We start from the raw sequence: 26567 nt of genomic DNA on the forward strand, positions 1-26567 counted from the left end.
AGTGTTGGCATCAGGTAGTATAAGTTGGCACTAATTTGACATAGATGGTATAAAGGGCTATTGGGATTAGTGAGGGGTATGATTTATCAGTTAAAATTAATTTGGCATGGGAGTTGAGGTGTATAGATTGGCGTAACGGGTACAAAGGGCGTAACTGGTGGGAAAAGGACATAGATTGACAGAGGGGGTATGAGGTGATATGGCTTGGAGCACATGCATATAGGATGGCATGGGCTCAAGTGGATGTTGCATGGAGTGTGCGTTGGGGGTGTGGGGCAGAGAGATGGGGCTGAAGGATGTGAGGGGTACTCTTAGGCAAACCAAGTGGAACATCGTAATGAACCCCCCTATCTCAACTGGTCACTCAAAACTGAAGATACCACTTAACTTCGTTAAATTAGTACAAAAAGAATTTTGCACAAATGTGTCACCAACAGCACCACTAAAAATGTGAAGTGCACTAATATCCATCCACTGTTAATCTTCTTTGTGAACTTCAGTGATTCCCTCACTGTTTGCTTGTTCAATGATAAAGTTGGTCCCTCCCAGATGTCATAATGACTATGCAAGAGAAATGGACTATGACCAGGATTACAACATGTGATCTCTAGGAGAAAGTGAGGACTGCAGATGCTGGAGATCAGAGCTTAAAAATGTGTTGCTGGAAAAGCACAGCAGGTCAGGCAGCATCAAAGGAACAGGAGAATCGACGTTTCGGGCATAAACCCTTCTTCAGGAATTCTGAAGATTCCTGAAGAAGGGCTTATACCCGAAACGTCGATTCTCCTGTTCCTTTGATGTTGCCTGACCTGCTGCACTTTTCCAGCAACACATTTTAAAACATGTGATCTCTAGGCAGACAAAAACTATTTACACACAAACAAAGCAAAGATCAACTGAATTAGAATTTTCTTGAATGCCATAATGACTAAGTCCTCCTCCTTCTGATTTGTCAGTTGTTTCACCGGGGACTATATTATTGTGGCAGGGGAGGGGAATAGAGAGAGCATAAAACATATGTATACAAATCTCCAGGTCAAGTTGGGAAGACTGTTAAAAGAAACATATTCTTGGCTTTATTAACAGAAACAGAAGCACCGATGTAATACTAAACCTTAATGAAACACTGATTAAACCTCAGATAGAATACTGCATTCAATTATGAACACTCCACTTTAGGATAAATATTAAAAACAGAGAGAATATACACAAAAGCAATACCGGGGTGAGGTACGTTAGCTATCTGGAGAGAATGGCAAGGCTGAGGTTGTTCACTTTTTTTATTAATTCACGGGATGTGGCTGTCACTGGCTAGACATGTGTTTATTGAACATACCCAATTGCTCTGGTGAAGGTAAGCTACCTTATTGAACCAAACTAGTCCATGTAGGAACACCCATCATGCTGTAAGGAAAGGGAGCTCCTGATGGTGTGTGGTCGGAGGGGAACTTGCAGGTGGTGGTGTTCCTGTACATCTAGTGCCCTTGTCCTTCTTTAATTAGAGAAGGTGGAGAGGATATTTAATAAAGGTATTAAATCATGACTGGTTTTGAAAGAGTTCATAAGGAGAATCCAGTAGCAGGAGAGCCAGTAACCAATGGACAGATTTAAAGTGATTGGCAACTGATCCAGAGATGACATGAGGAACCTTTTTCTATAAAATAACAAATTGTTGAAATCCATAATGCATTGCCTGAAAGGGTGGTGGACGCAAATTCAATAGTGACTTTCAAAAGGAGCTTTAATAAGTACTTGAAGTGAAATCATTTGCGTGGCTCGAAGCAATGGTCTCTGCCAAAGAACCAGCACAGCAAATGACCATCTTCTGCACTGTGTCATTCTATGATTTTGTAGGTTTGGTTTAGGTAGCAGGATGAATTTTGCAACTGAAGAGATGTTATGGTTTTTACTGAATAAAAGTGGGGTGCAACATCATTGCCAATGCTTCTTGACAGAATTGCTGACTGGATTTTTTCTGTCTGCTGTCTGTTTCTCTCAAAAGCAATGTGGTGCCTGCTCACCTTTCAAATAGTGACAGTTTGAGCAAAAGGCCATCATGCCATCTTAACGGCTACTGTAGCAATTCAGCTGCCTTTTAATATGAAGATGAATGTTCACTTATTAGAACGCTGATGCTGAATCTGTCTGTTGGCTTCTCATCTAGTTAATCTTTGTCAGTTAGCAATGTGAAACCATCCTCCCGCTCTAACATTGCATTATTTATGCAATCATGCAGTTGTGATAGGAATATCAATAGAGTGGTCACATTGGGTCACTGTAATGAAAGATGCCTTCGACACATGAGCAAACAAATCCCCAAAGCACAACTGCCTAGTGCTGGTGAGCACTGCATAACCTTTAACTCTTACATGTGCAGCACTGTATCGTATTGAGCCATCATCTCAAGAGACGGAAGGCTGTCAAAGAGAAGGAAAAAGGCTGCAGATTTCATATAATCTGCAGCACAGAAACCAGTCGTTCAATGAAACCACATTATGGCTGTGTTCAAGCTACAAATAAGCCTCATTCTATTTTAATTATCCCTTTCACCTTGCTGATATAATTCCTCAATTCTCTTCTTTCATCTGAGCATCAAGTGCTATTACTGCTATCTTCTTCAATTTCTTCATTTGGCAGCATCTTCTCCATCCCGTGTACAAAGTAATTCCCATCAAAGATTTTGGGTGGAATTTAATTCCCTCCCCCAAGGTAAGTTTAAATGTGACGGGTCTTTTAATTGGATTGGAAGGTGGCAAGTGGAGACCCTGTCATCTTCCCACCTCTGCTCTCATCAAACTAATGGATTATCTTCCTACCCTGCTACCAATTAGAATTTAATTTCCAGCTGAGACTGCCTCTTTGGGACTTGCCACACATGGAGACCAAATTCAACATGGTGCTAGGGGTGGGTGGAGAAGGATAAGAAAGTTGGAAGACTGGTTCATTTAAAAGTAATCAGTGCCTGATTGAGGGATGTGTCATTGGGAAAGGAGGTTGGCGCACTAAGAGTCAATCCCTTGCTCCTGCTGCCGACCGTATTCCCACCCTCACCTGGGTTTCCTTAGCTGATGAACAGAGCTTCTGCTGGACGTATTACCAGCGTAGACAGGCAGGAGGCTGGAAGAACACAGCAAGCCAGGCAGCATCAGGAGGTGCAGAAGTCGACGTTATGGGCGTAACCCTTCTTCAGGGCTGAGAACTTGGGGGGTTGGGGGAAAGCGGGGAGAGGTTATATATTTCTGTTCTACCAGGAGTGCCTAGGGTTAAAGTATGGATGGACGTGTTGAGTGCCCACTTTTAACTTTCTTGTTATAAGATGTTGTGTATATTTTTTCTTACTTTATGTTGTCTGGAGCGGGAGCATGGCTTCAGCTAGAAGGAGCCATGGAGGGGTTAGTGGGTAGTATGAGTGCCCCCTGTGGGCAAGGGGCAAAGTCTCCTTTCATTTGTGTTGTATGTTGATCTGTTGTAGAAGTAGCTGTTAGAAGTTTTGATTTGGTAGTTTTGGAAGTTGTATTTTTAAATTTATCCAAGCTGTTTTCATTTGGCATGCTATGAGTAGGGTCTTTCCTCCCAGGGGTCATTCACTGACTCGGATGGCTATGGCTAACCATTCGTTTAAATGGTGCACCTGGAATGTTAAGGGGAGTCATTCACCAATTAAGAGAAAAAAGATACTTTCAAGCCTTAGAAAAGAAAGGGTCGATGTAGCCTTGCTGCAAGAAACACATTTAATTGATAAGAAGGACTTGGAAGTTGCAGCAGGGAGGGTTCGGATGGGTGTTTTTCTCATCCTTTAATTAAAAAAATAGAGGAGTTGCTATACCCATCCAGAAGAATGTCCCGTTTCAACTGTTAGACCAAATTAAGGATGATATGGGTGCTTTACGATTCTTAAAGCTTTAATACATGGAGAGGATATTGAATGTATATTGCTCCCCAGCCCATCCCCTCAAATTTTTAATGGATGCACTTTCCAGGTTGATGACCCTTGGGGCACATCATACAATTGTATGGGGAGACTTTAATTGACTTATTGACCCTGAAGTGGACAGGATGCAATCCAGACAATTGTTGGACATGAACAGGGAACAGGGGTTGGTGGCTGTGTGGAGATGTCTTCACCCTGAAAGCAGGGATGTCACCTTTTTCTCTAATCCATATAAGTGCTATACTCGGATTGACATGTTTTTAGTCCCATCGACCTTTTTGAATTTGGTGTTGTCTTGCAGAATCGGGAACATAGCCATTTCTGATCATGCAGTAGTGTGCATGGAGGTCAAGGTCGATGGTAAAGGGACAGGCTCGTGGCACTTGCGTATGGACCCTTTCCTCTTGAAGGATAGCAAGTTTATAGAGTATTTTCCACGGGAATTTAAAATCTTTTGGGGCATTAATTTGGGTATGGCCAGTAATCCGTCGGTGCTCTGAGAAACTGCCAAAGCCTATGCAAGGAGTTTGATTACTTCTTACTCAGCGACCCGGAAGCTGCAGAGAGGAGAACAGCAACGTTTGCTCGGGGCTCACCTGAAGGCAGCTGAGACAGCTTACTTTGGCAGACCATCTGTAACCAAATTGCAGTGGATTACAGCCCTCAGGGCTACTTTGAACGCTGCGCTCACCCTGACAGCAAAGAAGGAAATCTCTTTTGCGAAACAGTGGTTATTTCAGTATGGAGATAAACCAGGTAGGTATCCAGTGTACCTGGCCAGAAAGAAGAATGCCCCCTAACCTATCACATCCATCAGAGAGAGTACTGGTACTCTTACTTGCGATGCCAAAAGGATTAATGCAGCATTTATGAAGTTCTACTTTGAGGTGTACCGGTCGGAGGGCTGTGAGAAGATGGAGTCCTTTTTTTAAGACCTTGGACCTTCCAGGAGTAACTTCAGAGCAGGCATCTTTTCTGAAAGCTCCCCTGACAATCCAAGAAATAAAGGAGGCAGTGAGGCAGCTATGGAGTGGTAAAGCACCTGGCCCAGATGGATTTCAAAGTGAATTTTATAAAGACTTTATAGACACGCTGGCTGGGCCACTGTTGGACATGTATAACTACTCATATAGTCAGGACTGCCTCCCATCCTGTCTGAGAGAAGCAAGTATTTTTCTTATTCTTAAGAAAGGGAAAGCCCCAGAGGATTGCACTTCATACAAGCCCATATCGTTACTGAACGTGGATTTAAAAATTCTATCCAAAATGCTGGCGTTAAGGTTGGAGACGGTTTTGCCCTTCACTGCAAAGGAGGACCAGACAGGTTTTATTAAGGGTCGTAGGTCTACCAATAATATTAAAAGAGTATTAAACTGGTCCAGGTATGCCAGCAAGCATCGATTCTGGGCTTGGTAGTCTCCTTGGATGCAAAGAAAGTGTTTGACCAGGTGGAGTGGCTGTATTTCTTTTATTTACTGGAATGGTTTGGTCTTGGAGGGGTTTTTGACAGGCAGGTGGCAGTGCTATACAGTGACCAGAGAGCATCGGTTCTCACTAATGGTATAAGGTCAAATAATTTTAGTCTCGGCAGAGGCAGTCAAGAAGGGTGCCATCTCTCGCCACTATTATTTACATTGGTGATTGAGCCATTGGCAGAGGCCATCTGGAGGGACCCCAAAATAATTGCCCTGGAGGTAGGGTCAGGTATACATAAGATCACCCTTTACACGAATGATGTTCTTCTCTTTACAACTGATCTGATGATATCTGGGTTAATACAAATGATTAATCTATTTGGTTTGTTTTCGGGGTATAAAATTAATTTTATGAGGTCGGAGGCCATGCCTTTGGGGGGCCTTACTAGAATATCCAATCTTGGGGATGGAACCCGTTTCCCTTTCAGGTGGTCACAGTGACATTTCTTGTATTTAGCATTTTTGTCACTCTGGACTTCTATCAATTATATAAAGCTAACTTTGTGCAGTTGCTAGAGAAGATAAGGCAGGACCTTCAGCGCTGGGAGGATCTTCCCATATCTTGGGTAGAATAGCTCTGGTCAAAATGAATGTTCTTCCTCAGGTATTATATTCCATCTGAATGCTCTCTATGAGACTGCCTAGGCAAGCACTATGGAAGCTTTATAGTTGGTTTGGATCTTTCATCTGGCATCATAGGCAGACTTTTATTAAGCTTGCCAAGTTGCAGCTTCCGCAGGGGATTGGAGGTTTGGATTTCCCAGACTTTAAGAAATATCAACTGCGTTCCCTACTATCTTATATGGCTGACTGGGCCTGCCAGGACCCGCGGTCAATCTGGTTGGACATCGAGGCCTCTCAGGCAAAATGCCCCTCATCAATTTGTTTTTTATTGGACCATTGCAGAAACCTCATCCTTAACACGGTTAAAACATGGAGAATGGTGTGGCAAGGTGAGGGAAACTTACAAAAAACCTCCCATTTCACTCCCATAGTAGGATTGTTAGGAATGTGGCCGGGGTCAATGGACTCTGACTTTAAGCTCTGGGAGTCGAGAGAAGTCTCCTGTTTGAGAGATTTATTTGACAGGCAGGTCATGATGTCTTTCGAGCTGCTGAGTCAGAAATATGAGCTATCTAGGAGGGACCTCTTTTGTTACTTGAAGGTTAGGGACTTTATACAGAAAAAAATGCGCTGATGGTTAGTCCCAATAAGTCAGATATAGAGAGGAGAGCGCTCCGGCTTACGGCGCTCTCTTGGTCAGCACCCTCTATCATTTGTTAGGAGGTAATGTTTCGAAGGGAATTGGGCGGCTTTGCGGAATCTGGACTTAGGAATTGTGGTGGAAATCTTGTCAGAGGTGTGGGAGGATATTTGGGAGAATGTAAGGAAGATTTTGATTTTAACAGGACGCAGGCTATGCAACTGAAGGTACTCCACAGGGCTCATTTGGCACCGGAGCAGCTTGTGAAATTTAAGATTAGAGCATCCTCAATGTGCCCCAAATATAAAATAGATGTTGGCACTCTTACTCATTGCTTGTGGTCATGTGCAATAGCGAGTGTTTTGGAAGAGGTATTGTGAACTGAGGTTAAGTTGGATCCGGTGTCCCTCCTCTTGGGTTTACAAATCTCCCTTCTTTGGATCAGTCTGTGAGAGGAAGAACATTCCAATGAGCTGGGTGTTGGAGAATCCCCCAGGACTTCCGTGCTGGCATAGATTAGTTATGGAGCACATCCCCCTGGATTTCCTTATGAGTATGGTGCACCAGAAAACAGAACTGTTTTATAGAACGTGGAGGCCCTTTCTGAATTATATAGATGTAGACTTTTCGGCTATAGTGGTCAGGGCCTTTGTGTAGACATGAGGGCTATACAAGTCAGTCCGGGGGAGGGGGTGTGGGGGGGGGAAGGAACGGGATTGGTGGTGGTGGGGGGAGGGGGTCCCGGACAAATACGGGTTTGCATACTAATGCTCCCGGTGGTGGGGAGCATTGGTGGGATTGCACTGAGTGCAGTAGCTTAACTGAATATAACTTAATTTGCCTTGGTTTAACTTGGTTAATTTAGATTTGTTTTCTTAGTATTATTGAATTGCAGTATTTGTAGGTTTTTTTCCCCTCTCTCCTCAGTAGATTGTGGAGTAGAGGAGTTTTTTTTTCTGTTATTGTCATTATATTATAAGGTTGCTATACTATTTTGTACTGATTAATTTTTGTACAAAATTTCATAATGTCTTTTTTCTCAATAAAAATATTTACAACAAAAAAAGTGTGTTGGGCTACCATGATGCCGAGGAATGGAAAAGAAAAAGAACCGGAAATGACATCACTTAAGAAACCAAGTCCTATAAAGAGAGAGGCTGGACATACCACCAGTGCTTCGACTCTCATTGATGATGTTACCTAGTACGGTGATGAAACACCTGAAAACAAACCTTCAAGTTCAACAGATTTCAACAGACCATCAACTTGGTGAAAGATGCTTTATGGTCTGCCCCTGAAGTTTGTTGAACTTCCTGTGTAAAGAGTTGACCTCAACAGAGTGTGGTAGACTGGTACATTCCAAGGTCCAGGAGTATGTGCTGAGGGACACACTAAAGCAAAGGACAGCTGCTGCCAAGGTGCAGTGGGGAAAAATCACCGGCCAAGGCCTTTTTGTCAAACTACAATGGAGGTCCATTCAGTTAATAGACTACCTTGTTGCCTCAAAATGTAAATATTTTCTTCTTTGTTATTTGCAACTTCAAGTTCCAAAGTATCATTTGTGTTTCTTTCCTCATTGGAAAGTTCAACAGAACAGAACGAGAACTGTTGAGTATGTACTCTCAGATGACTTTTTTTTAATAAATAAAGTACATTTTTGCAGTAATAAAAACATGCATGAGCTCATTCCAAATTGAATACCAAGGAGGTGGGAGTTGGTTCATTAGCTTAGATGAATAGCATGAATAAATCAAACAGCATTGAATCCCTGTACTAACTGTGGTAACTCAAGAAGGCTAGCCTCTTCATCTTATCTCAATTAAAAATGATCAATTAGTTCTTTCTCTCTCTCACACACACACACATACACACACAGACACACAGACACACACACACACACACAGACACACAGACACACACACGAAGAGAGATGCCAATAGCCCTTTGTTAACTATGGTTTCTTAAATACATACATCCCTATACCTGCTTGCAAAAAGATTAAATTTTATCCCATGTAAATCTCCTCCTGCCTTCCCCACACTCTTTGACTGTCCCATGACTCATTTCTCTTCTTTCTCATCCCACAAATCCCTGAAAACCTGGTGATATGTACAATTCAGAACCCATTAGTTCTGCTTTGGTGCATTTGATCAGCAGCATTGGGCATGAGCAGTGATACACATAGTTACATCCACAGGGCTTTAAAGACATGCTTGACACCAGCCTTATGTTACCCCATGAACTTCAGATGACAGCATTGTTCCTTTACCTGCCAAGCTAAATTATTCCTTTTTCTCTTCCAGACGGAATACTGGATTGAAATTGAAAGTTTGTAAGAGAGGTTGACACTAGCTGTACACAGCCAGTGCTACTGAGGCAGTGTTGCTATGGCAAAGGATTGCATGCAGTTTTCTGAGACATCGCTGCCTAACTGATAAAACAATGAATTCGCAGCCAGGTTAATGCAATTTCTTTATTGCTCATGTTCTGAATTTCTCCAGTTTTGCCAGTTACAGCACAATCATTCAGGAAAGCGAGGCAAACATCTTAGGAGAATGCCACAATTTGATTTATGATTGTAATATTGCAGCTTAATACAATGTAACCGAGCTGCCTCCTAGTCCTGCACTGCAGAAGAAACCTGCAGGCTAACTGTGTAATAGATCACTATGGATTATTCAGAATCTGCTCCTCAGTGTATATTGAGTTCCCCATTCACGTTCAATGCAATTTCTCATTGCTTTTGTCCAAAGGAAGGCAGTTATTAAGTGCAAGGACACAGGCTTGATGGTATACCAATACCCACTGATCACTGCTTTATGCGGCTATGAGCAAGGTCAGTGGGAAATATCCCTTTGTTCACCAGGCTAAGTCAGCAGCACATCAAAATTGACAATATCACGGAACCCCAGCATCTGAGCGAGTGAAAACAAGTCTCTCAATCGCTGTGTTACTCCCAACTGTATTTAAGTGGCCCACACGGGCTGCCAGTGAACCTGAAAATGATCTCCCTGGCAGTGCAGCAGTGAAGCAAGGAATAATATTCCTGAACAATGCAGACAGCAGTGAGCCCAACAATGAAGTTAAATTTAATATGCTGCTTTAAAAGCAGTTTTAAAACCACTTTCTGACATCGCATTCTAATCAGAGGGAATTGTTCAATATCGAAACAACAAGAACCATAAATCAGACACCAGATCTGTTTCGCTGCGCCAGGGTAAGTCAACGTTGTAAATTATGTACTGTACAGCTCTTTTTCAAGTCATCCTTAAGGCTCATTTATATTCAGTTTACAAGTGCTGGCTGTGAATATTAAAATGCCTTCAAGCACAGCAACACGGAAGAAGGGGGCTTTCAGTTATTTCTTTGAGGAAAGACAGGGGCAGCTTATATCTGAAATGACTAGCAGTTGTGGTTTGTTTGGCTTACTGGGGTTGATGGAACCAGTCCGGCCATACTGCAGAGGACAGGATACTGACTTGGCAAAAGCTGCTGTGTTTCCGCCATTCCTGGAACATGGAGGCAGGCATCATCCGTAGTTGTTGCTGTTTGTGACATTCTAACGTGTACTCAGTTCTCGCAGGAACAGCTCGACCACACAAACACAAGTGTCAGAAACATTGGACTGGCAGCTGTTATCCGACCACTGCTGTAATATTAACTCAGCTTTAAACCACCCATTGCTGTATTATACATTTTAGGAAAAAGCTCAATAATAAATGACAGATACAGCTTTAAACAGAGAGTAGGACCAGAAATCAATGACATTTTAGTGAAATATTTTAACAAGCATTAAAAAAAAACCCTTCAGACTTTCCTAACTAACATGATGCGACTCACATAAATAGTGAATGAGGGAAGGCACTACTTAGGACTGAAAATTGAGTACCATTGTGTAGTCTCAAATGAAACATAACACTCAACAAGAGCACCATGCAGTTAAACCTTAACCCTGCTAAATAAACAGCAACACTGTGCAATTACACACTGAATAACCCTCACATTGAATAAAAAACAAAGGCATACTGTTACAAACAGCTGAATAAATGTGCAACTATAGATTTGCTGGTCTCAACTAGTTATAAACTTTCTTTTTTAAAAATTTTCATTTCCATGGTTTGACGTTGCCCCTGCCAGAATGAACTAATGGCTTTGTTATTCTACATCTCTCATCACCTCATTGCCAGGATAATAATAATGACCCTTGTTTCACCTCATGTTAAGAAACGTGCATCACTTCATATGTCCCAAACTTTCTCCAATTATTAAGATTCTTCTCCAATTTGGAAAATATGATACTGTTGCTACACAGTTTCCTCATTTGCTGCTTGATGTGGCAGAAACAGAATTCTGTGAAGGGGCCACAAGAATAAGGAAGTATCTTTCCATTATAGATCCTATGCCCTTACATCTGCAGGACAAGATAAGACAATTCAGCTTGTACATGCTTGCTCTACCTCATGTTGCATATACCTCCCAGACCCACCAGACCACCTTTCTTCCTTTATCCCCTAACTCTTGGGGCATGAAGGAAAGAGGCCTTCAACATATCTAGGAAACTCCTGTCCCACATTCTCCTCTAACCCTTCAAATAGATTCAGATAATCTGAAAAAGCACCCAAACTTTTGCTTATAAACTCAAATATCAACATTTTGGAACTGTGACCTTATGGCTTTCAAATAAATACATATCATACCTTTTTGAAGGAGTGCGATGAATCAGTCCTCATGACCACCTGCAAATGGTGTTTCTACAGGTCAACCCCACCTTTTTGGGAAAAGCTAAATAGTTCCACAATAGTCTCTCTCCTATCTTGCTGCTCAATGTTTAGATATGATCCAGACCATACAATAGTATTGACGAAATCTTAATTGAGTCTTGTGTAACAATATTATGGTAGACCTACCTTTTACCTTAACAATTCAGCTCAAGACCTTGGTTACTCTGTATTTGAACCACTTAAAACTCAAAGCCAAATCAATAAAACTTCAATAGTCTGTGGACATTTGTGCCAAGAAAATTTAATTTTCAAGCCTCAAAATGGGATCATTGTGACAAAAAACTTAACAAGTATTGTGTCCAGAGCAAAGTTTCAGGATAATCATCTGGGTACTCAATTGGGTGGAGAAAAACCATTAGACATAATCCCTCAGACAATGGAACACTGACTATGAAAGACACGCACAAATATAATTTCATTGTGTAGGCAGGTGTTGGAATAATCCAAGGAGCATGAGCCCTTCTTCAGGAATGAGGAAAGTGTGCCAAGCAGGCTAAGATAAAAGGTAGGGAGGAGGGGCATTGGAAATGCAATAGGTGGAAGGAGGTTAAGATGAGGGCGATAAGGTCCCTCCCCCATGTCCCTCCTCCCTACCTTTTGGCACACTTTCCTCATTCCTGAAGAAGGGCTCATGCCCGAAACGTCGATTTTCCTGCTCCTTGGATGCTGCCTGACCTGCTGCGCTTTTCTAGCAACACATTTTCAGCTCTGATCTCCAGCATCTGCAGTCCTCACTTTCTCCTAGGTGTTGGAATACACAAGACATGATCATATGTGGGCCATTGCTTAGTTGAAGAGAGCTTATATGCCAAACCACTTGGCCTGTATGTGCTTAAGTAATTATTTTCTCTGTAGACCAGAACCAGGCAAATGAGATGCTAAAGGAGTAAGTTCTGAAGTGGGTTCTTCCTCTCTTTCTCTCCCTCTCTCTCTTTCTCTAGATAACTTCTCTGTTGGTATCGACTATCCAGGCAAAAATTTTAAAAAGAATTTAACTCAGTCTCCAGAGGAACAAATACATTATCCAGCTACATGCTTAAACCAGCTGGACACAGAAAGCAGCAGGATCCCACCAGTTCAACCAGAAACCAGTCACATCGCTAACCTACAAGAGCTGTATATCCTTCTAAATTGCTTAAATTGTTCACACGCTCTCTAACTGATTTGTGGGAGTGTGAATTTAGTATTTGTTGGAGAAAGAGAAAGTTTGGGCCTATTTCAATTATTTTTACTCAGACTGGATTAGATACAAAACTATCCACTTATCTTAAAAAAAACTCAAGAGATGTTGGTGAGGCCACATTTGGAGTACGATATGCTGTTCTGGTTACCATACTATAGCAGATTTAATAAACTAGAAAAGTGCAGAAAATATTTACTAGTATGCGACCTGGACTGGAAAGTTTGAGTTACAAGGACAGGCTACATAGGCTGGGACTTTTTGCAAGGAGTGTAGGACACTGAGAAGTGACCTTATAGAGGTATATAAAATCATAAGAGGCATAAACAAGATAGATAGCCAAGAGCTTTTCACCACGGTAGGCAGTCTAAAACTAGAGGGCATTGGTTTATGGTGAGAGGGGAGAGATACAAAAGTGTCCAGACGGGCAATTCTTTCACAGGGAGGTTGATGACAGTCTGCCAGAGGTTGTGGTGGGGGCAAGTACAATGTTGTTATTTAAGAAACATTTGGACAGATACACGGATGGGACAGGTAAGGAGGGATATGAACCAAACACAGGCAAACGGGACTAGTTTAATTGTGAAAACTGGGCACATGGACAAGTTGGGCCGAAAGGCCTGTTTCCATGTTGCAAACGTCTCTGGGTCTAAAACCTAACTGATTAAGCCTGCTTTGATTGTAGCAGAGAAACAGATAAAAATTTGCTAAGTTGACAGCTAAATCCTTTTCAAAAAATCTATTGCAGTCAAATGAGAAGTGAGAGAAAATTTAGCCCCTCCTCACTCAGTTTGAATATATTTCACCACTGTTACAATGGTGTACTTTCTGAGTCAGTTCAAACCATCTAATCTAGCTGGCAAAATTGACTAAATGGTGTAAGTGAACCCAGGAATCAACTTCTTGAGTCTTCATATGGGAAACTGTCTCATTAGTGTGCTGCTCAGAACAAGGACCCAAACAGTATTCACCTACTGACTAACACAAACACTTTATACAAACTTCAGTAATTAAAACTGAATTGTTTTGCAATTTTCAAAATAAGCACTGCCAGTTTGTAGAATACATTTAAGGTAAAGAAATACTTATATTTGTAGATTAGTAATGACAATTTTTAATATGTTGGTGGTTATCAAGATGACCTTGCTACCTGGCACGGGCAGCTCTGAGGAAATGAAAATGAATTTTCTTTAGTTATAAGAGATTATAGAATTCAAGGAGGTTAAATGTAAATCGTTTTATGAATGCGTTTTTCTTCTTTTTAATTAAGCATGTGGTTGACATTTAAAACTTCATTTTAACTCAGCATGGGCACTGAGATTTGGCTGTGATGGCTGCTCGGTGAGTTAGCATGATTAGGTGAAAGGAAAATTGATGGTGGGTGGGGCATGGGTTGGCACTAAGCTAACATAACACCCTGGCATAAATGTCTACAGAGGTGGCACTTGGCAATAAAGATTCTGCCCACTCCTTTTAAATTAGGACTATGAGTTTGAATGCTTATTTCCATAAGGGATTAAAGGAAATGAAAAATAGGAATGGGTTTTGTAAATAAGAGATTTATTTTTAAATACCGAATTCATCAATAAACATTTAAAGAATGTAATTTAACCTCAGCATGGGTCCAATTGTGTGCCAATGTGGGTACTGAGTAACATGGCATGGAAGAATAAGGGCAAAAGCTTCTGGGGGTATGCGTTGGCATACGTTAGCACTGGGGCCAAAAAGAGCAATATGAATAGGTACAGGTGCTTAGGTTTGTATGGATGTCAAGGGGAGCATGGAGGTTGGGTACAGGCTGGTATGGATGGAGCATGGGAAGTCTGTGAGATGTGAGAGGATGTGTAGGGTGAGGTCTAGAATTTGTTTAAAAATTGATGTTTTTCATATCTTGAACAATAAAGTGCCAATATACCAAGGTAGGTCAATCCCCACCCCCCACCCCCACTTCCCAAACACATAAACAGTCCCAACCAACTAGTCTCTGTACCCAGCAGCCTCCATGTTGATTATGGGAATGTTTGTCATGACTCTCATAAAAACCATCTGCCCTGGAACAAAAATACCAACATCTGGGGTAGTTTTGTATGGGTCAGTTTTGCAGAGGCAGGGAATGATCCGGATATATACTGACATTCAGGTTTAATAGTCAACTACCCACTGAATTTGGAGTCAAACATTAGTGTGACTAGGTAGGTGTTGCTTTCACATTTTCCGTAGAACATCAGTTATACAAGTTCAGATTGTAATATCATGGCCGTCATCATTTGGTGTCAGATCACAAATTGACATTTGTTGAATCAAATCAGTGTCACTCTCCATCCCATCCTTCACTGTCAATCTTGGCACCTACCTTACTATCCTTCTGTTCTGGAGACTAAATTGAGTGCAGGAATTTAGGAATACAAAACCATAAGATATAGAAACAAAAGTAGATCATTTGGCTCATTGAATCCACTCGGCCATTCATTGAGATCATGACCTTTTTTTGCCATGATTTATGCAGGATCCAAATTCCCATCTGTACTCTGTAGCTTATTTCAATTCTATCAGAGTAACAGTCTCAGGTGAATGGAGTAGGGTTTAGAGGGCGGACAAATGTCAACGTGGTTGATGGAGGGGGTGGGGGGGGGGGGAGAAAGAAAAGTGTGTCACTGCAGAAAACAGACCAGGGAAGACAAAAGGTACCATTTTGGATAGTAGTGGGGAGGTGGTAGACTGCGTTCAGCCAAGATATGGGGGTGGATGGTACTGGGTGGAAGCGTGATTATTAAGAGGAGATGAATAGGAGGAGGTGAACGAGGGAGTGGGAAACAGCAGCACTAAGCTGAATGGTAGCAATTATTAAAGATTGTTACTTTGAATGTAGGTAGAGAAGAAAAGAACCAGTGTAAACACAATTGCAGTATACTCAAAATACATCAAAATGCATCAAAAAATCAGTGTTCTGATGGACTTTGTGCCGATGAGTACAATCCTCAATCATGGAACATTTCAAAATCTGCCACTGCATACTTGTTCCTATAATACAAGTGGAATATTATGTGTGTGTTTTTTTTATATATTAAAAATACATATCTATTATATGTACATTATACAGATTAGATTATGGGAAGCTCATTGTCTGCTCTACTCTCACCAAAATGTGACATGTGTATATTATGAGTGAGACCACTTGATCCATCTTGCATCAAAAATAAATGGAATTGCAGAACATCATTACAAAATACAATTACATTCCAGCAGTGATCTTTCTCAAGGTCCTCTATTTTATGCTATTTTGCAGTTATGCATTTTTAAAAATTATTTTCAGTTTTTTAAAGTTGTCCTTTTTTGGGGGGTTGAGTCTGTCAGTTTTACTTCTTTCTGAAAGGGTGCCAGCTAATTTTCTAGTGATTTGTATGTTGGCACATGTACCACAATACTGCAATGTAATCCCATGGGGTAACTGGCTTAGTTACAAAGGGTGACCAAGGCTTACAATGCTTTAATGAGTTTCCTAGTAAAAGCCACCACCAACAAAAGCAATTAAAAATGACAACGGACAATGGTGCACAGATACACTTGGAATCAATTTCATAACTAAATTAAAATGGAATGTTATATTCTTTGTTCAAACTATGCATTGTCTCTGAATGATCCGGCTCGCTCACACATTATCTACTTTGTGTACTGAGAGTTATTGGGAACACCAGAAAGTTTATGTCACTGACCTGTGTCTTGCGTATTCTTAAGTCAGCTGAGGATCTGTTCTGACCCTCCTCCTGTTCTATGCTCTGTTCAATACCTGGAGAAATAAAATAGAAAGATTGGAGTTACCGAGCAAAGAACAAAGGCCAGCCAATGGCCCAGTAAAAGCCTTACTATTAATAAATAATACCAATACAAATGTACAGTACGCAAAATTCAGAGCACATGGTTACATAGTGTTAATTGTCAGTTCATTAACAGTTCACAAGACTGCATAATTCAGCCCTTTTCTTGTATATACAATTGCAATGACAGTAATAATGTCATACGATTATTCCAAAAATACAGTGCATTGTAACTCATACCTCAATGGGATCTCACTGTCACAGTTACCTCTCAGTAAAGGGATTTGGTGCGTTGTTGGAAGAAGTCAAAAATTGTGGTGCTGGAAAAGCACAGCTGGTCAGGCAGCATCTGAGGAGCAGGAGTGTCAATGTTTCGAGCATAAGCCCTTCATCAGGAATGATCTCCAGTATCTGCAGTCCTCACTTTCTCCTCCATGGTGTTGGAAGGGAACTGCTGGAAATTGGAGCTGTAGAGAAGCTGCATTTTTGAGCAATTCAGCAACAGAATATGTAATTGATCCAAGAGGCATATAAGAAATCAAGGCTAAATCTTACTTTTTTTTTGCTAAACGGGAGTTGCATCAAGTGTTATGGAGGGATTCTCACCATGAGGTCCAACACCTACTTACCCATCTCTATGCTGCCTCTCACATCCAGCTCTATCTCCTTTTAGCACATACCATTCTCGGAACAGTCACCACTCAATGGATAGCCACCGAAACCAAACCTGCAATTCTTGTGTCTATGCTATCTTTGAGAGCTTGTTCCAAACACTGCAATATCCCTCACCAGTAAATTAACAGCACAGTAACCACAAAGCCATGGCACACAGCCAGTATGCTGATATTCCCTCGCACATACAATCCCATTCCCTCACCGGAGCTAGTTTATCTGTCCTTAAACACATCTCTTCTGAAGATCCTCCCTTAGACACTAATATTTTTCCCCCAATGCCCAGTGGTCACCTGCACCTTGTTGGTGTTCAAAAGGGAAACATCATGTGCAGGCATGATGTACATCACAACATTCAGACATGTCCAGATGTGAGCTTTTGTTGACAGCCAGCATTGAAGAACAAAAAGGACATGAATCCATGCTGCAGTTTGCCTCCCACAATGCAAATCAAATACTGGCATCCTGACCCTGTCCGTCTAAGATGGTCTGTTGCACCCAGCTCACACTGACTGGAACTGGCTGTCTGCCTTGTAGCACCCGACACAGCTGAGCTCAGTCATTTAAAAGGACACCTTCCTCCAGCTCAATGTCCCTATCCTTCTCCTCAGACAATTCTACCTCAGCATCTATCCCATGGACTCCAATTGTGTGGAATACAGCCACCAGGATAGTGTGGCATACTCTGTCCTGGTTATACACTCAGGCCTAGGAGAAAGTGAGGAGTGCAGATGTTGGAGATCAGAGTGGGAAAGTGTGGTGCTGGAAAGGCACAACTGGTGAGGTAGCATCCGAGGAGCAAGAGAGTTGACGATTCAAGTGTAAACATAATCCATTCCTGATGAAGAGCTTATGCTCGAAACGTTGACTCTCCTGCTCCTCAGATTCTGCCTGACCGGCTGTTTTTCCAGCATCACACATTTCAATACTATAGGGCCTCCCAGAATGCTCCAAACAGTGGAACTGTATGTTCAGCAGCTCTATTATAATGTTGTACAGCACAACACAGGAAGAAACCCTTCAGCTCATTGTGTCAGTGCTGACCATGATGTCATTCTAAACTAATCCCATTTGCCTGCACATGGTCCATATCTCTTTATTCTCTACTTGTTCATATGTCTATCTAAAAGCCTCTTTAAACTTATCATAGCTGCTCCTACCATCTCCCCGGGCAGTGTGTTCTAGGCTCCAGCTACCTACTGTGCAATAAAAAATTGCCTGTCATATCTCCTTTGAATTTTCCCCTGTCATTTTAAACCTATGCCCCCTGGGAGAGAAACTCTGACTATCCACCCTATCCTTGCCTCTCACTATACTTCTATGGGTCACCTCTCAGCCTCTGATGGCCTAGCAAAAACAATCCAGATTTGTCCAACCAACAAACATCAAAACACACTAATCTGAACAAGCCTGCAGTTCTGAGATGCAACCTGATCCAATCTGTGAGGTGGTGCCTGTCCACGCACATAAGCTATCCATGCTGCAACGTTTCAATGCTAGTTACCAGTGAACGCTGCAAATGAATATCTATGCTTCCTAAGTGACCTGCAAGTGGATTGGAGAGGTGCCAGGATGGTCATGAGAGGTTAGTAAATGCTGGATGCCAATGGTTGTCGGTGAGGAATGCATGCAGCCATGGCTTGTGTCCTGAAATGCCATTTGGTTCTGAGCAACATGGAGATCCTTTCAAGAAAGCGGTGAGCTGAAGTTGTAAGGTACATGCTGTGGTTTCCATCATGACATTTCTAGATATCTGGCTTCCTTGGCAAGATGCAAAGTTAAATATTAATGACGTGAATTGGGTCTTTTACAGTAACAATCCTGCTCAATTGGCAAGTCACTGCTGCTAGGCAAGAAACTTGCTTCACCACTGAGCAATAGCATAAGAGATGGCCTAGCATGCTACCATTGCCGAGACAGACCATGTCAGATTTCTCTCCATAGCCCACATTGCTCAGACCCATATAAAATTCCACCCCAAGAGATTATCATTCTGCCATTGCTGCAATAAAGACAAGTTAAGTATACTGAGGTTGTGGTTTGCAGGGTTCATGATCATAACAGGGAATCATCAGCAAGAGATGATGGGGTCAGTACAAAAGAGAAGAAAAATCCAGAGTTAATAGGAAGATTCATTTTTGCAACTTGAACATAGCTTTCATGAATAGGTGTCTGATTCAGAAATGCCAACTGTCAGACTCTGCCAAAGGCTCTGAAGATGTGCAAGGTGATATATCACCACTGGGTCCAAGGCGAAGGATACATGCAGCAAATTCAGCAACAGAGCAGCCATGCTGAAACCCATACTGGGATCATGAGTTTGAGGTGATGAATGTCCCATGACCTTTTGTAGTTTCAGATAACACCAAGTGTACAAGAGCTCTGATGTAAAACTGAGACCAACTTCGAACTGTAGAACAAGCACGAAACAGGATTCAGTTAAATGTTATGAAAATGCAAATAATCAATGGACTGAACATACCTTTAATAAAAACTTTTAAACGTCCACTTGGTCCCTGGCCTTTCCAGCATAATGACTTCAAAACCTTTCTCCTCATCTTATGCTTTAATGATACTGCTGCTTTTGTAATCTAACTTTTTGCCATTTAATGCGCTTATTTACACAATTCACGATTAAGATTCTGGGCATCGCCTTTTATCCCACCCTCAGTTTCCGCTTTGCTCGCAGAACCATTTGTTTTAGTCAAACAAATTGGCTGGCTAAGTTTATTGTGATTTGCTGGTCATTGAGCTGCCATGAAACCTAGTTATGTAATTTGGTTTCTTGAAAGACATTTACACCATGGTTACCAAGACCATTTTACCTGGAGAGGAAGCGCATCTGCCCACAACTGCATAAACTGTTTCATAATTGAATCACATGAGGCAAAATACAAACTTTTGCATTCTTGGAGGCATTCTTGCAAGTTCCTTCTCATCCAGTATGGAAGTTTGTAAGTAATTTAAATGGCCATTTTCAGATTACTAACATATTCTGAAATTCTCTTGCAAGCCCATGTAACCAACAGAGCTTTCTTCTTAATCACAGAATAACATGTTAGTGTATCAGATAATGCTCTAGCTGCATTACAGACTGGTTTGCAACACCCAACTCCTGGAAGTTAACTGCTGCTAAACCTGTAGCTGAAACATCAGCTGCTATTTTCATTGGATAGGAAGGATTATGTTCTGCTAAGGTATCTGTAGATGTCAACATTTCTTTAATCTTCCCTAAAGTGTTATCATGCTGAGAAATCCAACACCATATTTATATCTTCTTGAGCAAGTGGCTCAATGGCATTGTAGGGATTACTGGTTAGGTACAAGTTTTGATGACTAATTCACTGTACCCAAGAAATCAAAGCCTGATTTTGAAGTTGGGAATTTTGAGCTGGCTTCAGTCTTTTGAGGATCCCCCATTATGACTTTAGAGTTGACAAGGCCTTCTTGGAACCATCTCAATACTGCAGTCACGTGCTCTTCAACTGTTTCCTGATCAAACGCCACATGCATGTGGCTACAACTCTGTAAAGACCTTGCAAATGTTGGACCCCATTAGTTAGAAAACCTCAGGGCCAAGTGCAATTCAAAATAGTAATGTATTAAAACAAAATCTTCCCAGAAGGGTTATAAAGATTAATTTCTCATCCAATAGCACTTGATTTATAATTGGCACATCTACCTAGAAACAGTGAAAGTACTATATTCAGTGTTAACCAAACAAGTCATACCTAACGTCAGTACATCAGGATAAAAGAACAGAATGCAGAATACAACGTTACAGCTACAGAGAAGGATCTAATATATGAGGGTTCTGTTCAAAAGTCTGATAACAGCAGAAATAAAATGGTTCTTAAATCTATTGATATGTGTTTTCAAACTTTTGTATCTTCTTTTCAATGGCAAAGAATGGAAGAGAGTATAACCAGGGTGGGAGGGTCTTTGATTATGTTGGCTGCTTTACTAAGGCAGTGGGAAGAATAAATGGAGTCCAAGGAAGGAAGGTTGGTTTTCTTGATGGATTGGGCTACATTCACAACTCTGACATTTCTTGCAGTCTTGAGCAGAGCATGTTGCCATTGCAAACTCTGCTGCATCCGGATACGATACTGTGGTGCATCTATGAAAATTGCTAAAAGTCTTTGTGGACATGCTGAATTTCCTGAGCCTGCTGAGCAAGTAGAGGTATTTGTATACTTTCATGATGCTGCGTTGACATGGATGGAACAGGATAGATCATTGATGATATTTACTCCTTGGAACTTGAAGGTCTCAACCACCTCCACCTCAGCCCCATTGATATAGACAGAGGCATGTGCTTCACTCTGTTTCCTGAAGTCGATGACCAATTCTTTCATTTTGCTAACATTGAAGGAGAGATTGTTATCTTTATACCATGCCACTGAGCTGTCTATCTCCTTCCTGTACTCTGTTTCATCGTTGCTCGAGATTTGACCCATTATGGTGGTGTCATCAGCAAATTTGTAAATTCAATGAAATCTGCTACTTGTGTCCTATTTTATGTTAATTTTGCTCTTGCATAGTTTAACTAGATCCTTTCAACATTGGAAACAGGGTGAGTTTCTTTCACCACTGCCGTATTGAGGTATATAAGGTCTACACAAATATGAATAGCACCATTATACCTGGGTACAGTGACCTGTCCAAACTCTGCTTTGTTAGTATCATGAGAGGAGAAATGACTCCTGTTTGTGTCATCTCAGCAAGTTGGTTTTAAATGTATTTCATTCAGAGAGCTGCCTAAGTGTATGAAGGCATAAAGGTGAGCATTTTTCTTTAGTCTAATGCTGTATTCAATTTTTAACATTCCTAACCTTTGAACAAATTGGGATATCCCTGTCAGAATAACTTTAAATCTTCTGTTGCTTGAATCTTTCCACCTTTTGATTGTGACTGAGGTCAATATGCACACGTCTACTGAGAAGGAAGTACTCATAGTTGTTAAGTAGATGAAGGTTTTTGAGTTTTTGTTAACCCCAATGTTGGACAGTTGTTCATAGTATTCTCTTAACATTAATGCAACGACTCTCGAGAGCGAGAGTGTGTGCACATGTGCACACGCATGAGAGGGTGTGTGTGTTCACATAAGAGGTAGAGACTGTGTGTGCACGTGTAAGCGTGCGCATGCAGATGTGTGTGTGAGAGAGAGAGGGTGTGTGTACACAAGAGGGAGAGAGATATATAGAGATAGGTGAGTATGAGTGTGCATGTGTGAGTGGGTCTGTATGAATGTGTGTGTGAGAGAGAGAGAGAGAGACAGTGTGAGAGAGAGAGAGAGAGAGAGAGTATATAGTGTGGTGGGGTTATCTGGAGCATGACATGAACCCAAGTTCACTGTTGAGGCAGTCTTCATGGATACAGAACTTAGCTATCTGCCTCTGCTCAGTGATTTTGCATCGTTGCATATCTTGAAGTCTGCTTTGGAGGATACACCCAAAGATTGGAGGCTGAATGTCCTGGACTGCCAAAGCGATCATATTGTGACAACATGCTTCCATGTCTAACTTGATATTTGTGGCATAACGTCTGCATGTCAAATGTTTGGTTTGAGCTACTAGTTTCTACAGGAAACTGTTCTACCTCACGTGTAGATAATTCTTTGATCCTTTGCGTTTTTGTGGCTACAAATTGCCACAACTGTCTCTAAGTCATCTACTATCTTTGAATGACAGCATTCAGATTTAAATCTAGGAATGTTTCTACCTTTGAAGCCTCTTTGCTCCATAGCTTTGGTGAGGACTTTTATTGTCTGGTGTTTGTCATATACCACTGTACTGGTGAATGTGATGCATCATTTGTGATTCTGCATGTTAACAAATGAATAGGTTCTGTGCTAAATTTTACGTTCTCCTCTTAGAATTGATCTAATTTGTTTCCAGACCTCTACTTCACCTATCACCTGAGTGACATTTTTTAAAGTTAGGACTTCTTTGGACTGTAATAAATCTGAAAAAGACTAGCAGTAATGTCTCCAATATTCTGGTCTCTTGGAAATTCTGACCTTGTTTCTAAATTCATACCTCTCCATTAGATAAAGAGATAATCAATGAAATTAAACATTGATTCATCTGGTTGTTGCATTCTTTCATTGAAACACTCCGGTTGAAGAATTTTCTGAAATTGAAATAATTGTCAAAGGCTTTTGAATTTGAGTGATGCTTCAATGATTCCTTGGCGAGCAATGTCATTCTTAAAATGATATACAGAAGTACATTTACTTGTTCATTGTCTGTCTTTGTGGCCAGTTTATAAACCACCCTGAATTGTTTTCTGAGATGACCAAGTTTGTACTAGTTCTGAAGAAGGGTCACTGGACCCAAAATGTTACCTCTGCTTTCTCTCCACAGATGCTGCAAAACCCGCTGAGTTTTTCCAGTAATTTCTATTTTTGTTTCTGACTTCCAGCATCTGCAGTTCTTTGGGTTTTTTTTTAATGACTAAGCTTGTATTCTATTTGGCCCTTTTCTGAAATTAAATCCTGCTGGCAACACTACACTTTTGATGCCACAGCTTCCTAATGTGATTAAATACTTTATCTTCTTGAAAGCTTTCTATTCTGCAGTTCTCCCATGCATTACAGCTGTATGAAGGATCTTTCTGTGTTTGCGACTGCAATGAAAGTTTCCCTAAATTTTGCTGTAATGGAGGTCCTGTATGCTGAAAAATATTTATGATAACCAGCATCATGCACTTCTTTAAACTGCCCAATTACCCCATTATCTGCTTTAAATGGCTTGGCTAGCAATTTCTTCTGACCCTCACTCCACGAATATGCAAGCTACTCTCAAGACCCCGTAGGTTCTGTTTAGCTAGTCTTGGCTTGGGCTATCTGTATTTAGTAAAGACTAATTTGAGCAGCAAACACTTTGTAAATTACTGTCCTTACTGTGTTGTTTAAGGTTTCTTCTTGTGTAGGAGGCATATTTTGCTTTAACTCTCAGAATCATCAATAAATCCTGGCTCCCCAGCTCACCTCGAACACACAACAATTCCCATAAATCAGCGCCATGTGTTGCAGCCTTGGACCTGCAAACTCTGCACTTACTTATACCTGAAATGTCGAATTCTCCACCTCCTGATGCCTGGTTTGCTGTGTTCTTCCAGACCCCTGCCTGTCAACTTTGGATTCCAACATCTACAGTTTTGTTTGTCCCTAATCTTGCATATCATCTGTCAGATCTGAAATGCTTTCTGTGTAAATCTCAAGATTCTCCTCTGTTGAGTATTGTCACAAGGTTTTTGGGGTTCCTTGTCATTAACAATCAGCAGGATCAGTTTCTTTTGAAGTTCTCTGGGTCACCAACACTATTTTTCTTGATTTTTCTAAAGGCTGACCTTTCTTAGTTGGCACAATTTAGAAACAGTGCTGGTCACCACTGTTCACCACATTGTAGCAGCCAAATAAAATCTTCAGAACCCATCACTGATCGCCATGTTGTGTGTGGGGGTTTCTTTGATCCCTATGTAATATGTCAAGAGTGAGGACAGCCACTTTTCTGGTCTAACGAAAAGAGACGTTTTGAGTAAACAATAGGAATTTGTTGCATTCTTGCAACTATTTACAGGACACAGATCATTACTACAGAAGCTGTTAGGAGCATACTAACCTCAGGCCTGTCTCCTAGAAGTTCCTTCTTATTCTGACCAAGTGGTCTCTGTAGGTGCTGTTTATTGCACTCAATTAAGTATTAATCTTTTCAGGCCCTTATACAACCATTATCAACCCACTAAATCACATTAAATATTGCTGAAATGGAACTTTAACCAATATCTTTTGGCTCAGAATCGGGGGCATCACCTACAAAGCCCAAGACCTCATTGGTTTCACTCGGTGGCCCCTTTAAGACTGCTGTGTAGTTATGCATTTGGACATTGTATTGGACATATTGACTGTACGCAGCTGGTTGTTGGCTGAGTGAAGTTTTCCAAATTGCTATGGCTAAATACATACAGAGCTTAGGACTATCATTGCTAGCAGTTATCTTTACTTAAATAGAAAATAGTTTGCACAGGATATTATAACAAAGTCTTGGGATACTTTATTATTTGACACACCGCATGAAGGGAAGTCTTGGGATGTTTTGTTACGCTAAAGGAACTATATAAAAGAATGGCTGAGTTGAGACAAGATACAATTGACTGATAATTGAAACCCTGCTGAAGTCAGCAGTCATTGGTTCCAGTAGTTGATTGAAGGCCCTGGGATGAAGATTTTAAATGTGGTCTGGTATAATATTAATTCTTGTCTGGAATGAAATAATTAAATTGAAATTTAATCACAACTTAACTTGGTTTCTCAATCTGTTAATTATTAACCATTTGATAATACCATGAAACGGGTTTTTGAAAGAAATGCATTTTAGATAATTAAATATACAATGGAAGACTAATTTAAATGCATCAAATTGTGACAAATCTTTTAAATGAACAAACTGTTATGTAACTTCATACTGTATGCTAATTTAATTTGACAGGATTTTAAATGTCTGTCTCACCTGAATACAAAATAGCTTTCCCACTTCTATCTGATATTCCAATAGATCGCGATGACACTAATGTTTTGTATTGTGGAGAGAAACAGAGTTAAATTGTTGGGTTGATGACTTTTAATTAGATGTTCTGATGAAAAATCTTTGATCCAAACTGTAAACTCCATTTCTCTCCACAAATACTGCTTTTGTTGTTCTTAATTCAGATTTCCAGGAACTTGAAGATGGTGGTGTTCCTATGTATCTGCTGCTCTTGTCCTTCGAGACGGAAGTGATCATGGACTTGGAAGATGTTGTCTGAGGATCTTTGATGAATTGCTGCAGTGTATCTTGTAGATAGTACACACTGTTGCTACTGAGCATCATTGGTAGAAGGAGTGAATGCTTGTGCTTGTAGTGTCAATCAAGCAACCTCCTTAGAACTGGATGGTGTCAAACTTCTTGAGCATTATTGGATATGCACCCGTCCAGGGAAGTGAGAAGTATTCCATCACACTCCTGACTTGTGCCACGCACATGGTGGATAGGCTCTGGGGAGTCAGGTAGTGAATTCCCCTTATTGAAATATGTGTTGCTGGAAAAGCGCAGCAGGTCAGGCAGCAACCCTTGTGGTTGGAGGGTTCCTAGGCAGAAGATGACGAGGTCCACAGCCCCCCACCCAACCCAACCTCCAATCCCAGCACCTTCCCCTGCAACCACAAGAAATGCAAAACTTTGCGCCCACACCTCCCCCCTCACTTCCCTCCAAGGCCTCAAGGGATCCTACCATATCCGTCACAAATTCATCTGCACCTCCACACACATCATTTACTGCATCCGCTGCACCCGATGTGGCCTCCTCTACATTGGGGAGACAGGCCGCCTACTTGCGGAACGTTTTAGAGAACACCTCTGGAACACCCGCACCAACCAACCCAACCGCCCTGTGGCTGAATACTTTAACTCCCCCTCCCACTCCGCCAAGGACATGCAGGTCCTTGGCCTCCTCCATCGCCAGAC

General features: G+C 41.2%; 1 protein-coding gene across 10 annotated transcripts in view; it reads right to left on the bottom strand.

The window, feature by feature from the left end:
* The window catches only part of LOC122564089 (syntaxin-1A), a 375281-nt gene that overhangs the window by 222512 nt on the left and 126202 nt on the right, over positions 1-26567 (bottom strand). For all 10 annotated transcript variants that reach the window (XR_006315817.1, XR_006315816.1, XM_043718623.1 and 7 more), the window contains exon 5: positions 16285-16358. Coding sequence is in view for 8 of the 10 variants with exons in the window: in XM_043718623.1 (XP_043574558.1) it covers positions 16285-16358 (74 nt within the window). In the remaining 2 variants the exon portion in view is untranslated. The remainder of the gene's footprint in view (positions 1-16284; positions 16359-26567) is intronic.

The sequence above is a fragment of the Chiloscyllium plagiosum genome, chromosome 28 (assembly GCF_004010195.1).
Source record: "Chiloscyllium plagiosum isolate BGI_BamShark_2017 chromosome 28, ASM401019v2, whole genome shotgun sequence".
NCBI classification, from domain to species: Eukaryota; Metazoa; Chordata; class Chondrichthyes; order Orectolobiformes; family Hemiscylliidae; genus Chiloscyllium; species Chiloscyllium plagiosum.